Source organism: Schistocerca piceifrons, chromosome 4 (genome assembly GCF_021461385.2).
Source record: "Schistocerca piceifrons isolate TAMUIC-IGC-003096 chromosome 4, iqSchPice1.1, whole genome shotgun sequence".
In the NCBI taxonomy this organism is placed as follows: domain Eukaryota; kingdom Metazoa; phylum Arthropoda; class Insecta; order Orthoptera; family Acrididae; genus Schistocerca; species Schistocerca piceifrons.
In genome coordinates this window covers 387,327,748-387,344,648 of record NC_060141.1, presented here as the reverse complement: position 1 = coordinate 387,344,648, position 16,901 = coordinate 387,327,748, and the positions used below count along the sequence as shown (strand labels likewise).

At 40.3% G+C, this 16,901-nt stretch overlaps 1 protein-coding gene across 1 annotated transcript in view; it reads left to right on the top strand.

The window, feature by feature from the left end:
• The first annotated feature begins 14,008 nt into the window (after positions 1-14,008).
• Positions 14,009-16,901, top strand: part of LOC124795165 (glycine cleavage system H protein, mitochondrial) — an 83,285-nt gene continuing 80,392 nt past the window's right edge. Inside the window, exon 1 of the mRNA XM_047259055.1 lies at positions 14,009-14,526. Coding sequence (XP_047115011.1) covers positions 14,370-14,526 — 157 coding nt within the window. The 5' untranslated portion in view covers positions 14,009-14,369. The remainder of the gene's footprint in view (positions 14,527-16,901) is intronic.

The window sequence follows — 16,901 nt, the reverse complement described above, 5'->3', positions numbered from 1 at the left end:
TTCTCGGTATAGTTTACGCCTATCTTCAAGAGCCTGCTAGTTTAGTTTCTTCAGTATCTCTGTAGCACACTCCCATGGGTCAACAAAAACCTGTGATAATTTATGCTGCCCTTTCCTGTACATGTTCAATATCCCCTGTTAGTCCTATTTGGTACAAGTCTCGCATACTTGAGCAATATTTAAGAATGGGTTGCGTGAGTGATTACAAGCAATCTCCTTTGTAGACTGATTCCACTTCACTTCAATAAACTGAAGCCTACCATCTGCTTTACCCAAAACTGAGCCTAAGTGATCATTCCACTTCATATCCCCACAAAGTGGTACACCCTGGTATTTGTGGGAGTTTTCCATTTCCAACTGTGACTTGTTGATATTATAGTCATAGGATGCTACTTTTTTTTCGATTTTTGATGTGGTCGGTTTTACATATTTGGACATTTAAAGCAAACGGTCAATATTTCTAACACTTTGATATCTTATGAAGACCTGACTGAATATTTATGCAGTTTCTTACATATAGTACTTCATTATAGATAACTGCATTATCTGCTAAAGTCTGAGGCTACTATTAATATTGTACACAGCAAGAGTTCAAACAGCTTTCCTGGAGTACACCTGAAGTTACTTCTACATCTGTTGATGACTTTCCATGCGAGATAACATTCTGCGTCCATGCCAAGAAATCCTCAATCCATCGCAAATTTCGCCTGATCGTACTTTTCATAATGAGCATAGGTATGGTATGGAGTCAAATGCATTTTGAAAATCGAGAAATACTGCATTTACCTGACTGCTTTGACACATGGCGTTCAGAGTGTCATGTGAGAAAAGCATGAATTGGATTTCACATGATCTAGTTTCCGAAACCCATGGTGGTTGGCACGGAGGAGGTCCTTCTATTCGAGACATCTCGTTATGCTTGACCTCCAAATATGTTCCAAGATCCTACAACAAGTGAGTCACGCATACTGGACGGTATTTTTGTGGATCACTTATGCTACCCTTCTTGCAGACTGGTGTGACCTGAGCTTTGGTGAATGCGTTTTGTTCGAGGGATCTGTGATAGAGTGTAGTTAACAGAGAGTTTAACTGAACTGCAAATTGGGTACATAAGCTGACAGGTTTCCATCAGGCCCAGGGACTTGAGTTCTATCTCTTGAGAAGTCCTGAATCCAGTTGCAACAAATCTGGCCCGTCAGTCAGAAAGCTCCTGCGGGGTGGACAGAAATATGGAAACCCCGCGGGAAATGCATGCTTCAATATAAATGCAGTTTGTATTGTTGTATTTGACCACGGATGGCATCTGTACACTCTCCTAAACACATTGACAATGTCAGTCATGGTCAGAACAATGTTCTGTGTAGTTGTTTGAGCATTGTGTCAGAAGTCAGTGCATTTAACCATCGGGAAATTGTTTGTGCTCTTATGGTGGGTACTACCATAATCAAGACAGCCAATGTATTTGGTTTATAAGGGCACCTTATCAAAGATTTATAACACATTCAGGGAATGCAGAAAATCGTCATCCCTATGTCACGACAGGGATGGAAGTACGTGTTGGATGATGGTAACAGACTGTTATTGAAACAGATTGTGATGAAAAATAAGAGGACAACAGCTGAGAAAGTCAATGCAGTACTGAATGTCGCACTTGTAAACAACATGAAGGGAGGTCCATAAGCAGTAAACTACAGGACAAGCTGTAATTCCAAAAACAATCATCAGTAATGCAAGTGCCCACAACATAAGAACATGGTGCCAAAGCTATAAAACCTTGGCTTTGGAGCAATAGAAAAATGTCATTTGCTTGGATAAATCTTGTTTCATCCTATTTGCAACTTCTGGGCAAATTTAGTTTTAAGAATGAAATGTGGTGGAAGTTCGGTCATAATTCGGGCAACCATATTATGATATTCCATAGGCCCATGGTTACTCTGCAAGGACGCATTAGTGCCAAGAATTATGTGACTACTTTGGCTGTAGCAGTGGGGCTACCTTCTTATGAACGCATTTTGTTAGTGCAGGTTGCCTTCATCAGGGGCAGGTACACACTCAGAGGCAGACCTATTGTTCTCCTTTGATTGACAGGTTCTTACCCTATTGTTCTGTTAAATGGTCTTCCATGTCGCTGCACTTAACCTATTGATCCCCCCACCCACTCCCCTCCCCCCTCAGGAAGGGAGTGCCAGGCCATTTTGTTAGTGTGGGTTGCCTACATCAGGGGCAGGTATGCACTCAGGGGCGAACCTATTGTTCTCCTTTGATTGACATGTACTTAACCTATTGTTCTCCTTTGATTGACAGGTTCTTACCCTATTGTTCTGTTAAGTGGTCTTCCATGTCGCTGCACTTAACCTATTGATCCCCCCTCCCACTCCCCTCCCCCCTCAGGAAGGGAGTGCCAGGCCATTTTGTTAGTGTGGGTTGCCTACATCAGGGGCAGGTATGCACTCAGGGGCGAACCTATTGTTCTCCTTTCATTGACAGGTACTTAACCTATTGTTCTGTTAAGTGTTTTTCCATATCATCCTGATTTCCTTTTGACTGACAGGCACTTAACCTATTGCCCCCCCCCCCGCCAGACTCTCCCCCTCCCACAACCCTGTCCCCCTCATTGCTACAGGTCTGAGTTACTGGAATAGGCCCCCCTCTCACTCTTATCAATTTGATTGACTGCTTAACTAAATTGATCAATTAGTGAACCTCTCTGGTGGGAAAGTGCCATGCCCCCCTGCCACACCACCCAATAAAATGGCGGGAAGTTCAGATTCCATCAGGACAATACAACTGCTACTAACCTATGAAAATGGTGGGAAGATAATTTAGGTCACATTGACTACTTAATTAAATTGATCAATTAATTAAATTCTCTAGTGGGAAAGTGCCATGCCCCCCTGGCGGGAAGTTCAAATTCCACTAGGACAATGTATCCTCTACTAACTTAAGAAAATGGTGGGAAAAAAGGGCACCTCCACTAATCTAACTCATCCGACAGCCACTTCTTTCTACAAATTGGCATGAAAAAGACTCAGTTGATGGATCATTTGGAGGGTATTCGATTGTAGTGTATGTAATATTGTTTAAACATTTTAGTTTGGAATAGTTTATTTAAACAATTTAGGGGATTTAAGGCATTATATGGAAATTGGTGGAGAGGAAGGATCTCATACCAGGAAATTCGAGGGTATATTCTTTATTTATAAAAAAAAAATCAGTTTGTGGGGATTTCTCTTGATCATCATTACCTGCTGTCTGGAAACACGTAGGTCTTACAAGAAGCGATTACATAGAGCAAACATGATGCATAACCTAATGTTCGCCACTGTACTCTGGGTGTCTTACCTAATGTTTGGGCCTTCGTTGGCACTTAACCTATTGTTCTGTTAAGTGGTTTTCCATGTCACCTCCATTTTCTTAAAATATTCTACCGCCATTGATACCAAATTAAGTAATTAGTTATGTCCTCCCACCATTTTCTGGTACACTTTTCGAATTTCACATGCTTTTGAACGCCATTTCTGGTGCATTCTTCTTTGCCACGCACCCCCTTAAACTTTTGTACTGCGTTGTACACAAAAATTATGCAGATTAACCTAGTGTTCTGCACTTAACCTGCCGTTCTGCTCCCATTAACTACTGTACCTCTAACACCACATTCGTATAAAAATTGTATGCAAATTAATTAAATCGGTATTCTTCACGTGTATGGGGTAGTTTTTCTTGATTCGCAGCATCCTATTGGTCGGTGAAATCTATGGAATGTAGCTTAAATAAAAGACTGCTCACATAACTAGTGAGGAAGTATTGAATAGGATTGGGGAGATGAGAAGTTTGTGGCACAACTTGACCAGAAGAAGGGATCGGTTGGTAGGACATGTTCTGAGGCATCAAGGGATCACAAATTTAGTATTGGAGGGCAGTGTGGAGGGTAAAAATCGTAGAGGGAGACCAAGAGATGAATACACTAAGCAGGTTCAGAAGGATGTAGGTTGGAGTAGGTACTGGAAGATGAAGAAGCTTGCACAGGATAGAGTAGCATGGAGAGCTGTATCAAACCAGTCTCAGGACTGAAGACCACAACAACAATAACAATAAAAAACACATCCCGCCACTCGATGCCCGACGCCCCCGCCGCTGCCGCAGCCACCGCGAGCCTTCGCCGGACGAAAACCAGCGCGAGCCATCGCTCTCACACCGCTGCAGGTGAAAGTTGGATCTATTTTTGTGTATACAGTTAGAATTCTTCGAGTGTTATATTGACGTCACAGAACTACAAGGCGCGCTCACGCTGGTCCCATACGCGATGACGCATAGCTGTGGTATGGTCCGACATCGAGAGAGATGTTCAATGCTACCCAGAATAGCACAGGGTGTATTGTTCCTCTCGCGAGATGTGTCTAACTGTGCTTATCTGCCCAGCGTGACTGACGCAACGCCGTGAAGTGCGCACATGTAGCTACAAACCCTCCCAACAGCATCTAACAAGGTTCTCAATCTTATACTGAAGTCACATGACTATGTAAAAATAAGAATCCAGTCGACCTCGCGGAAATTGTATAGTGTCCCAGAAATAGTTAACGCTCGCTTTCTTGATGTCTCAGGTTGTATGCACAGAAATTCTTGCCCTAACAGAACCTGTTTACGAAAATAGCGCAGAATGGCGTCGAATGCAGTATTCCTTGCGGACTTAACGTGGTACCCCGTAAATCACGTGTTACGCTTCCTGCTTTCAACACACACAAACGCTCTCTCTGCTATGTAGAGGCTCCAATATCCCAGCACATAGGATGTGAACGAATCAAGAATTATGATTGACTCTTATCGAATTTACCCACCGAATTACTGATACTGCTGGTATCGAAGCACCATCTGCCTTTTCTTTCTTTCTGCAGCGGAGGCTTTCAGCGGTTATTTTATACAGATTGTCATATTGCACTGGCAATTAAATCTTACAAACTACCATACATATCGTTAAATACAGAAAGACTGCTCTCCCACCGAGGACAGGAGCTTGAATATTAGTGCGTGAAACCGATCTCCAACCCAGAAATATATCACCGCGTACTGTGTCGATGTAGTAAGCATGCAATTTGTATCCTGCGCCAAACAAAATCATCCCTTTTACATCATTCATACATATACCACGAAGACAGGCAGTACCGTATATATATTCCTCTCAGCACTAGATATTTTCCTGCATCCAACAATCACAAGTCATCCACCCCCAATGCACGACCAGAGCACCCATAACAGACCAAAGTCACGCTCAGAACTGTTCTACAAATTCGAGATCGTTTCCCCTTGGCACAAACACGTTACTGTTTCTGCTCCGAGCTTGCTGCCTTGCTTGCTTGCTTTTCTACACACATCTCCAGACTTGGGATTACAAGAACACATGTATTTTTTCGCATGCTTCCCCATAATATTATACCATTTTCGCAGTACTTCTCGATATCAAGCACTAGGCAGCATCCTACTGATCGCTAGCGCAACATAATACCCAAGATAGAGACTGGAAATCAGTTATCTACAAACCTGAAACTTTAGCTAGGTGGGACATGCTGTAAACCACTGATAACTAGAAACTTGTCACATCCACGAAGACATTTACTCAGCAACTGTAAACAAATAGGGGAATGAGATATTTCCACTCTCGAATACCGATGTTGGTGATGTAGTAGATTCCAAATCATCCCCATAAGGTCAACTAAAGTGTTTCTCATGTCTAGAGAACAGGCAAACTTGTCTTCCACACGCTAGATGCACACACCACAATCGATCTACTCTCAACTAAATAAAGGCGCGAAATTGTCAGAAGCAGTTAACTGAACAAATTACATGTGCGGGAATAACGATCCAGTACAAACGCACCTCCACATTCAATCTTCTCAAATTTCCACGCAATCTCGAAAGCTATCCAAGACGTACTAAGTATTAGTTCGCTATTTGGTCGTCTAGAGGTCAACACAGTTAATTCATCTACATTCCTACACTCCAACAGGCATTTCCAGTCTGACACCTCCTACCGGTAATGGGAAACTTGAATCACTCCCACACAGGTCACCAGCGCTGCAGGCTCAGCACGTACAGGTAGAATGTTTATCCTATGAAATAGGTCACATTTATATCTTATCCCTGTACCTAGAACTAAATTTTATGATCGCGGTCTCAGCTGAACGACATTCAACAATATGCAAAGTATTGGAAATACACTTTGTTGTCAGCTGTGGCTCTGGAAATAGAGATATCAGTACCATTCTTATGAATCGACATACTCTTCCCATGCAATCATAGTACTCCATGTCAAATCTATACCTTTCTTACGATTGGACATAGTCACTTCCTTTACACATGTCAGAACACAAACACACACTTTATAAACCTGATGCTCAAATACGAACATATCATGCACCCTCTACTACTAAGTATAATACTTCGTCAATAACCGATCGCTGGCGATACGAAATAATACTGAGAGAAATTCAACTATGGGTGGACATGTCCCATAAGTTTTTTCTTGCGAGTGCTACCACTGTGTCCAAGAAAGAGAGACGTAATCGGCCAGATGTTAAAAAAACTCGATCCCAACAACTACTCTATGTTACTGCACAAGTAATCATGTTTCTACAGGTGCACACAAGTATCCATGTTAAAAGCTATACTGGCTTTATAAATCTAGGTACGACATTACCTCTGAATGAGGTGGTTTTTCTATCTGGACAAACGCCGAGATGGTGATCGCTGGAATGTGTATTATCAGACCAGCACCCCAGTTACACTTAGCCCATGATGCAACGTCCTTATAAAATCACTGAATTTTGAAAGTGATTTGGCTAAGGGACGTGATATGTAAGCGGTATTTGCGACTCCCTCACACCGCCCCAGCTAGATATTTCTATAGTACATGTAACGTATTCTGACTCAATACCATATTAGAGGTTCTACAATGTATCCACTGAGTTATAGGCGATGACTGATTGAGATAGAACACAAACAGCAGTAGTAGATAATGTACTAATTGAGGTCATAAGAAAATGTACACAAGCTTTTCAGATCTCTAGTGTTACACTATCTGCTAGAAATGATGTCCATTATTTGGAATCAAGTCTTTCCATTCAACCACATACCTACACACCCACAGGAGAATCATATTTCCAGCACTCTCATATCTCGAAACGAGACCCCTTTATCGGATATGTTTGCTACAGTAAAATTCCAACGTGGTTTTAGTCACTCCCTATGCATCTTGTAACTGCTCTCATTTCTACAGCTTAGCGCATGTGATAGTTCTAATTTAAGTCGCAACTGCGCAGAACTCGGAGAATGACATATCCACCACCTACTGCAACCCATGTAGACATACAGAAAACAGAGCAAACGCTCTCCAAATGTGGAGGTGACTGGATACAGTCGAGTACAGTGCTATATTACGCCTCCCGATCAGTGCAATTGGGCTAGGTGTTGGCAGCTGTGCTACATTTGCAAGCAATTTTAGAACACAGAACGAGAGGTTAATTCATGATCTCATGGATCTATCCGGCATAAAATCGATAGAATTGCGAAAAATGACGAGGGAATAGGTATAAATTGACCGAATATACACCGAAATGCGGGGAAATCGAGGAAGTACTTGCGTATCTTCTGGTTCGCGCCTAACAATTTGTACATGGGAACAAGTATGCAGCAACAAAAGGAATCCGAGAAAACGTCGACATCGAAACGAAGGGAATCAGGGAGGCAGTCAATTTTTTTATGTCGAGGCAGCATTATACTGTATGTCTATTGAGATACCAGTGATACACCGGAGTTAACTACTGTATTTGATGCTTTTTAGGAATACAGAGAACCATTCACCTCTAAACTTACTTGCATCTGCATTAAAGGATAACAGAGTGGATGGAGTGATCGATTGAGATGTAGCTGTAACGAAGTACGATTTAATGGTTGACTGTTGCATTCTAGAGAAGGAGAAGTTGCTGCAGGTCAATTTTTCCACTATTCTGTCCGGATGCAACAGTTGCGTGACATAGCCCTTGTTCTAGTCGTATACAGCCGCGTGTTCTGTATGTGGTTTAAAGCACTGTCTACTTGCGATCGTTAACGGTAAACCTGTCGGTTATCAGAAGACTTCCATCTCATGTGTGATGAAACTTGACACATTCCTCTAAAGAAAGTTTGATTTATGCGATGTACTCCATCCCCCCTGTCGCATCTTGGATGTAAAATCGAGACTTCAGACTAAGTTATTGATAGGTGCTTCTAAGGCGCTGCAATCCCTGTGTACATATTTGCCTGACAGATATGCTGTTTACGGAGTTAGTGACAGAATGACTTGTAATTTTCACATGTCGGAAGCTGCTGCTATGCGATTATCTGTTTCCTTGTAGGATCATTTTATATAGCCCTGATGCAGGCATCGTATAATTTCTGAGCCGTGATCGGATATGAACGGTGGACACTATATGTCACCGGAAAGCTATATCGTGCTTGTATGACGCAGAGCAAATGTTTTACGGAAGTAGTTTTTTCGTTTTACGGTTAGATAACATAGTTTATCGTAGACAAACCGAGAAGAAGGATGTATATCATGCGCTTGAAATATATTTCTCACATTGGAATTTTAACAGCGCTACATTCCATACGACTGATAGGTTGGAAACGCAGGTGATCTAACATTATAGCCCGTTTTAAGTGTAGAACGTTGTAGCCTTAGGAGTGTGTGTGTTTATGTTCTCTCTTACCTATACCTTCCAGGTACCGATCCTAGACTCTAGAACAATACACAGTTTTAATCTGCCAGAAAGTTTCATATCAGCCCACACTCCGCTGCAGATTGAAAATCTCATTCTGGAAACATCCTCCGGGCTGTGGCTAAGCCATGTATCCGCAATATCCTTTCTTCCAGGAGTGCTAGTTCTGCAAGGTTCGCAGAAGAGCTTCTGTGAAGTTTGGAAGGTAGGAGACGAGGTACTGGCAGAATTGAAGCTCTGAGAGAGGGTCGTGCTTGAGTACCTCAGATGGTAGAGCACTTGCCTGTGAAAGGCAAAGGTCCCGGTTTCGAGTCTCAGTCCGGCACACAGTTTTAACCTGCCAGGAAGTTTCACATCAGTGCACACTCTGCTGCAGGGTGAAAATCTCATTCTGGAGGACGGAGCATCTGTCTTGGATGGTACATCATTGACAGATTGAGAAATAACTTCAGGCATGCTCCTGGGAATTTTGTCAAGCCTTCTGCTGTTCATGACCTGGTAGACAATAGTGATAGTAACCTTAAGTGTATTTCAGATGATACCAGTGTCCATGATGAAGTACGAGTAATATCTGCTAACAACTGCTCAAATAACCAGGAAGTTAATTATATGCTTCTGGACGTTCAGACCAGTTGTTTTTTCCATTATATGCACAGTATTTCGATGATCGACCCAGCCATCTTCATCAAGTGCTCTGGTTGGAATCCAGATAGCGAGTAGGCATAACAGCAAAACTCACAGCACCTGAAGAAGATGGCTGGTTTGGTCGCCAAAATATTATGTATGGAAAGTAAACAACTAGATTGAATGCCTGGGCATATACCATCAATCATTCATGCTCAGAAAACCTTAGAGGTCACATGTAGTCACATCATGATAAAATTTCAAATGGTATCAAGATTGGCAGCTTGCTTTAAATCGAGGTCGGTCACAGTGTGCCAAATTGCATGTGATCACGATGTGTGGGCTGCATGCAGGTTGAGGCATGGCTTGTTTCAGCTTTGGCCGCTCCTTCTTGGAAGTACTTGTTACATTGAGACATTTCATTAGTGTAGTGATGCGGGAGATTTTGCTCGCCACAACTCTCTTCACTTTGGCAGAATTGTGGTGTCAGCCTCGTTTATCCTTCGCTATTTGTTCATGGTGTAATGAAATTCGTGGATCCATTGGCTGTTTGCACGAAAAGTGGCAGTCTACCGATTTACCGTCAAAAGCCTTTAAAAATCAATGGAGATGACAGAAGAGAAGGATAAGAATTTTCACTATTGCAGAACAGATATACAGCCGCATAATCGGTGGGTATCGCAAATTTCCTATGGAATAACACACCTTACAACACTATGCATAATAAGATTTAATACTTAAGATAACAATCAAGAAGCAAAAATTACAACAATGACCGCTGGAGTTCATTGTTATGTACTTCAAGAAGCACTGTGTGCTAAATTTGCGGGCATGGAAGACACAATGAAATTTGAAGTACAAACAGTAAATTTTCTAAAGGCGCCTGCATTGTTACACTGTCAGTTGAATAGTTTTCGGTGGAAATGAACAAATTGTTTGAAGACTTTACGATATATTACTGCAAAGTATGTTGCTTAACTCAAACGGTATGCCTGGGATGATTTTTCTATTTAAAACCTGCTATTCTTGAAATTATGATGAAACAATATGGGCAAGAACGACAATTAGAACATCTCGAGTGTTTGCAGATGTCGCGTTTTAAGTGAACTTAACTGCCCGCTGCCCACAGTAAAACACTGCTAGACGACGATTTATTTATTTCTGACTTCATCAAGATACATTTAAAAAGAAAATCACATCGTGGAAAGGACAAATTCTGACAAAAAACACCATCCATTTCCCTAAGACCATAGACGTTAAAGAAAAAGCTAGGTTTGAAGAACTCATTGTGACCTTGAGGAATTACAAGGAAAGTTTTCTAAACGTTTCGAGGACACTGCCAGTCTTACATCTGGTTTCGAGGTCGTTGCCTTTTCAATTGAAAGCGCCCATGCGCATATGCTGACCTGCAGTGTAATTCCCGTATGTAAGATAAATTCTTTTGTATTAAAACTGCCCAGTCTACAATGTTTTCCTCGGGAAGAGTTTCCACGTCTGCATAATGTGATTGCAAATGTGATAAAATATTTCTATCAACATATGTGTGTGAAAGGCTTTTTTCGATTACTAAGCTAAGTCACGATTATGTGGCAAATTGAGTGCAGAAATCTGTGAAACTGTCTATGTGTGTCTGTACGGCAGTAGTCTGTACCAGATGAAAATTATATTATGTCTTCAGGGTGCCAAAAATAATAATGTAAACTTGTTTCGTTTGTGATCTACGTTGTTGAGAAATATGATATCAAGCTGTATGCAGTGCAACTGCATTGACACCTTAACGTATTCTTGCAATTTCCTCTTCTTCACCCTCCTCATGCTCATACAGTGTTGTGTGGCAGTGGGGAAGTGTGCAGGCATGCAAGAGAGCTTTGGCATGTGAGCAAGAACACTGCTCTGTGCCAAATGTGTGGCTGTTTCTGCTTTAAATGTTCAGAAATTTAAAACTGTGTACTTCACAAAACGCAGCAATGTAGTATTTGGTGGCTAAAATGTCAAATAGACAATTCATACGAATACCTGTGTCTAACAATTTTTGATTATAGGTAATGGAATGGTCCCATACAGTCAGTACCAGATAAAGCAACTGGCAGACCACGATTCGTTGTGAGGATACTGAGAAGCACAGTTAGTCTACAAAAGAAGTGCTTGCAAAAAATATGATCCTTTCTAGGTTAGTGCTCAGTTCTGTGGGACCTGTACACAATAATTCTTGTGGCAAATATTAAAAAAGTGTGAAAAAAGAGGAGCATAAAGAGTCACAGATTTGTTTTATTCGTAGGAGAGTGCCACAGAAATGCTGAGCAGCCTGAACTATATGACACTTGAAAATAAGTGGTAAAATCGGACAAAAGTCTAGTCCCAAAGTTTCAAGAACCAGAACCAAGTGAAGAATTTAGGAATACTCTACAGGCCCATAGAGACATACGTAAGTATTCATGCAATCACTCTTCCCGCACTGCATATGCAAGTGAAATGGGAAGAAACCCTAATGTGCAGTACAATGGGAAGTGAGATAATACTTTTGTGTTGCACTTGCAACTCGCAATTGCGGGACTTTGGTACTGACGTGGCTGTAGAATAGTATTTCACAACACAGGCAAGTCACCATCATAACCGTTGCCTCTCTTATGTCGTTTATTAAAACACACAGCACACTATACATCTAAACCACTCATGAATGATTTATACCATATTCTATGTCACAGACGAGGCAATAATGGGGTGTACTGTCTTGGAAACGTGATTATCATTCGGCCTTATAAAATATATATTCCTGAGAAAAAGTTTATTGGTGTTCTGGTTTCCTAAAAGCATCTATCAGATTCTCTACATAGAAATTACACAGCTGAAAAATGATACAATTGTCTGTGGTAATCTTGAGTCTCTCGTCGTTTTGAAACAAAGCATTACTTCAATTGCAAGAAAAGGTACGACGTCGACACAGTAGGATGGGCGGTCAAAAAGCTTCCATCGAAAAGACTGGAGAATACTACGGGCTGCCATGTATGAACGAGCCTTGGCCTGGAGTAGTGCTATCCTGCACGAGAGTTCCCACGCCGTCGAGATTAGATGGTACCTCTGTATTTGGTGAATATTTGCGCTATATGTCACCTGTAATTTCTCCTCCTCATTACATGAGATCAATCAAATGTTGCCCATTTCGTCCAGTTAACGATGGCCTTTGTTTTTCTACTTTAGTAAGGAGATTGAAGTTTTTCGGCCTTGATGAAGTTAAATGGCGCCACCGCATTGACTGTTGTTTTGATTCTTCACCAGTGTTAGATATCCGTATCTCGAAGAATGTGGCAAGACGACTCTCCATCTCGTCGATAGCAGCCGAAAACTTTCGTTTGCTTGACATTCTTTGATCTTTGTTTTTAGTCAGTAAACATATTAGGTACCCACCTTGCACACAGTTTCTGATATCCGAGCTTTTCCATGACAGCTGGGTAAACAGGGGCACATCCAACTTCAGGAAATTCATCATGCAGAGTACCAATCATCAACTGCCAATGTAGATCACATTTTCTGGGCTATTAGTTAAATGATTTAACTTGTCTAGATCGTGGGCGTGCCACTCTGCTTTTCATCATGCACATTGGTACAGCCACTTTGAAAGTCTCGATACTATTGTCTAATCCTTCCATCACTCATTACTGTAGGCCCATAAAACAGCCATAGGCCCTGATGGCTTTGAGCATCTGTACATACTTTTGTAGGCGAAAATCGAAATACAGCACACACTTTGCGATTTAAGGGAGCAACGATAATCGACACCATTATTGTTTGCTTTCACCCACAGTGAAAATGTAAGCAAACAACGACTAGTGTGAGTTTGTAAACAATCATTAGGTGGTGCTACATTCCAACTTTGTTTTCCTGGCTGCCAACATTTAATTGTAAGAATACTCTTTTAACACACTTCGTATTCCTAACATTTGTCTCCTACAGTCGTAACTACTGCCAGAACCCATAAAGGGTAAGAGATGTCAGCTCTTTATTTAGGTCTTTCCCCATTTTTTTTAGACATAAAGCGTCATTTCTGTAGTAATACTGCGTATAATTCTTATAAATATACGTAATATTTTACAGCAGTTGGGCTGTCCCCATTTAGTATATCTCTATGTTCACACATTATATATGCAGCATTTTCCTTTCACCTTAGTCCTCTCCCACTCTCCCCCCACCCCCCCCCCTCCCCCCACCCCCCCCTTACCCAACGAGAGGTGTCTGGTCTTTGTATATAATAACGTAATGATGTGCAGTATCCTTTTTAGAAAACTAAGAGCTTCCTTACTAAAATATAACTTTGTGTTTTGTATACCGGCACCATTAAGTAGTTACGGAGCTATTGTAATTTTTGTACCACATGCGTCCACTGACTATAAACAGTGGAGTGAAGATATTCTTAACAAGTAAACGATGGAGCCCATGCGCTCTTTATACCGTTTGATCAGTTCTATACCGTTCTAACTGGACTTTGCTCTCCGGAGGTCGAGAAGTCCTTGAACCCACTGGGTACTGCCGCTCGATAAGCATGCGGCGATCTTGGGAGAGGGCAGAGGATCAAGCATGGTTGTCATATTTTCAACAAAAATGATGTAACTACGAGGCTGCGTTATCATGAATTGATTCAGGGGGACGCGCAGGGACATAAACACAAGAGAGACTGTATTGGCGTATTCTTCCGTGCTGTTAGGCTACATGAGTAGTTTTACATCAAGAAACTGCGAAGGTTCGACGTTGTGTTAAAATTTTTCGATAAACGCAATTTATCAAAAGTGAAAATAGCTAGTGATAGCGAATGTTGAACTTTTAGGCTACAGGTGCCACGCTTTTATTTTCCTTCGTATGATCACGTGGTGAAGGATTTTATCTGCCGGTCTGTTTGTTGATAAGAACCTCTTTGGCAAGAACTGTGTTCAGTGGCAAACTCAAGTTGGCTATCCGTGCGCGCTGTAAGAGTTACAGAATTAGGTTTTCAAACTTTACGCAATGGTTGTCTCCGTGCATGTCATCTTGCGATCTAGGCATATTTCGGCTCTTACATGTCGTGTGCTGCATAAAATAAGTAATGTAGAGGCCGGCAGTAGTAGTAAACGGGTAAACTTTGCTAGATGTCTCAGCACGACAGTTCCTAAGACAACAGGAGGTAGGTGCAATGATTTTGATGATTAACCATTACACACAGTCATTTTATATGTTGGAATAAAGTGCAAAATAAATTCAGTAGTTTTACGGTTATTTCTTTGTGCTTTGGCCAGGTACCTACCGGTCTCGTCAGTCAATACGCATGTGTTCGGCAGTTACAGTGACTGAAGTTTCTAGTTGTATTAAATTTGTCAGTAATTGTGAGAGGAGAACATATTCAATATTAAATGTGACACCTTTATGTTGCCACAAGGGGAAAAAATGGCAGTTAAATATGCAACTGAATTTTCTATTCTCTTCAACTTCACTTTATTGCTCGTAACACACAATTTTATATGCACGTGCTCTTTCTACGAAGTGAAAAGTTTTTAAACTTACAATTTTTTTAGTTTACATTTTCTTATAAATTCAAGTTACAAGGGCATTTTTAAATAAGCCACTGCTTGACTCGCTTTTTAAAAGTAGCCACCGTCAGTATCTTCATTTGGTAACGAGTTATTAAAAACAGCTCCTTTGACTTAGGGGCTTTTTGCTGTTAATCTTCTGTTAACCATATGAAAGTCTTTTCTATGCCTTGTTTCATAGTTGTGAATATCCACGTTTCTTTCTGTGGCCTGATTGTCTTCTTTGACTATCATTATAGTTTCTGGTATATACGTGGCATAAACTGTGAGAATATTGTGTCTAATGAATAGGTGTTTGCAAGAAGCTCCTGATTTTTCTTTTGCTATGATCCTCAAGGTTGCTTCTGCAGTATGAAAACCCTTTTCATATTAGTTTGGCATGTCACAAGAAAGGGCACACTAATCTATAGGCCTAATATACAGTCCATATGGTTTCAGGATTAAGGTATAGTGACCATCTTTATAATACTTTTTTTTACAGGCATTATCAGCTTGCTGCTTCCATGAAAGTCGATTGCATATGCATAAACACAAGAATTTACAATTGTACAGGTTTTTTTATTTTTTAAATATAATTTTATTGATCACAGTATTTTGTCTGTTTGGTCAACTTAGTGTGACTGTTAGGCTCATAGGTCCCGTATTCAGATTGTACCATAAGTGCAAGTAACTTAAAATTTTAAACAAATATTTAGGAACAAGTCATTACTAAATTCAGTAACAGCCTACACAGAAATTGTCTTTCACAACAGCTCGGAAGCGCATTTATTATTAAATTAGCACCTTAATTAGCTACATCCACAATGAATACTGATTTCCATTCTTACTGCATCATGTGATCAGTTTACTTCTTCATCCTTTCTGCACTAAAAACACAAATGTACACTACATCATCATACAATCAGTAATATGTATAGGTAATCAAAGCATTAGTACTGTCACTGAAACTAAATTTCTAGGGATTCATATCCAGGAAAATCTTAAATTGATCTCTCATATCACATCCCTAAATTTAAAACTAGCAAAAATGAGCTATGTATTAATAATTCTTTGCAACAATACTACTGCAGAAACAATTAGGGCTGTATACTTTGCTCGTGTACATTCAGTACTGAAGTACTGTATCATTTTCTGGGGAAATGTAAAACAGCCAAAACTGTTTTCAGGAAGCAAAAGGCAATTATAAGTATAATGAAATAAGTGAGCAGCAGAAAACCATGCAAACCTATCTTTAAAGATCTTACCCCTTCCCTTCATTTATATACTGGAAGTAGTCATGCATGTAAAAAAAAAAAAGTAAAACTACTGAGAAAAAGACCTTTTTCCTCAAGTGTCCATGATTACTGTACCAGGTCTGTAACACCACATTGTACCAGAAAGGTGTATATCTTGCAGGGACAAAACTATAGAACAGATTACCATGACATATAACCTCTCTTCCTGAACGACAGAGCTTTAAAAAGTGTGTGAAGCCTACCTTCTGAAAAACTGCAGCTATTCACTCTCACAGAATCTTATGCAAGAAAAATTTTAATTTGTATCTTTAATTATAGAAATAAATTATAAATATACACTAGTTAATAAAAATTGTAAGTATTAACTGTATAGATCCAATTTGTTATAAAAATTTAAATGGTGTATGTTTCCTGTTTGTAAAACCAATAGATAAGGTTTTCTGTCTGATATCCTGTGTACGATATAAGTACTGAAAGACAGATTTATGTGGACAGATAAATACATAAATTGCATATGAATTTACAACAATTAATGAAATTGGAAAATGTTTACAGGTTTTACAGTATCTTTGTTGGCCATAGTTTACAACTGCACCTTTTTGCATAAAAAACACAAATTAGAAAATTAAGACATTTAAAATTCACACGATGAAAATGTGTTAGGTCATCCCATGGTAACTCACTACAAAGTGATGTTTATGTTATAAGTTTTGGACAGATAACAGAAGGAAATGCAT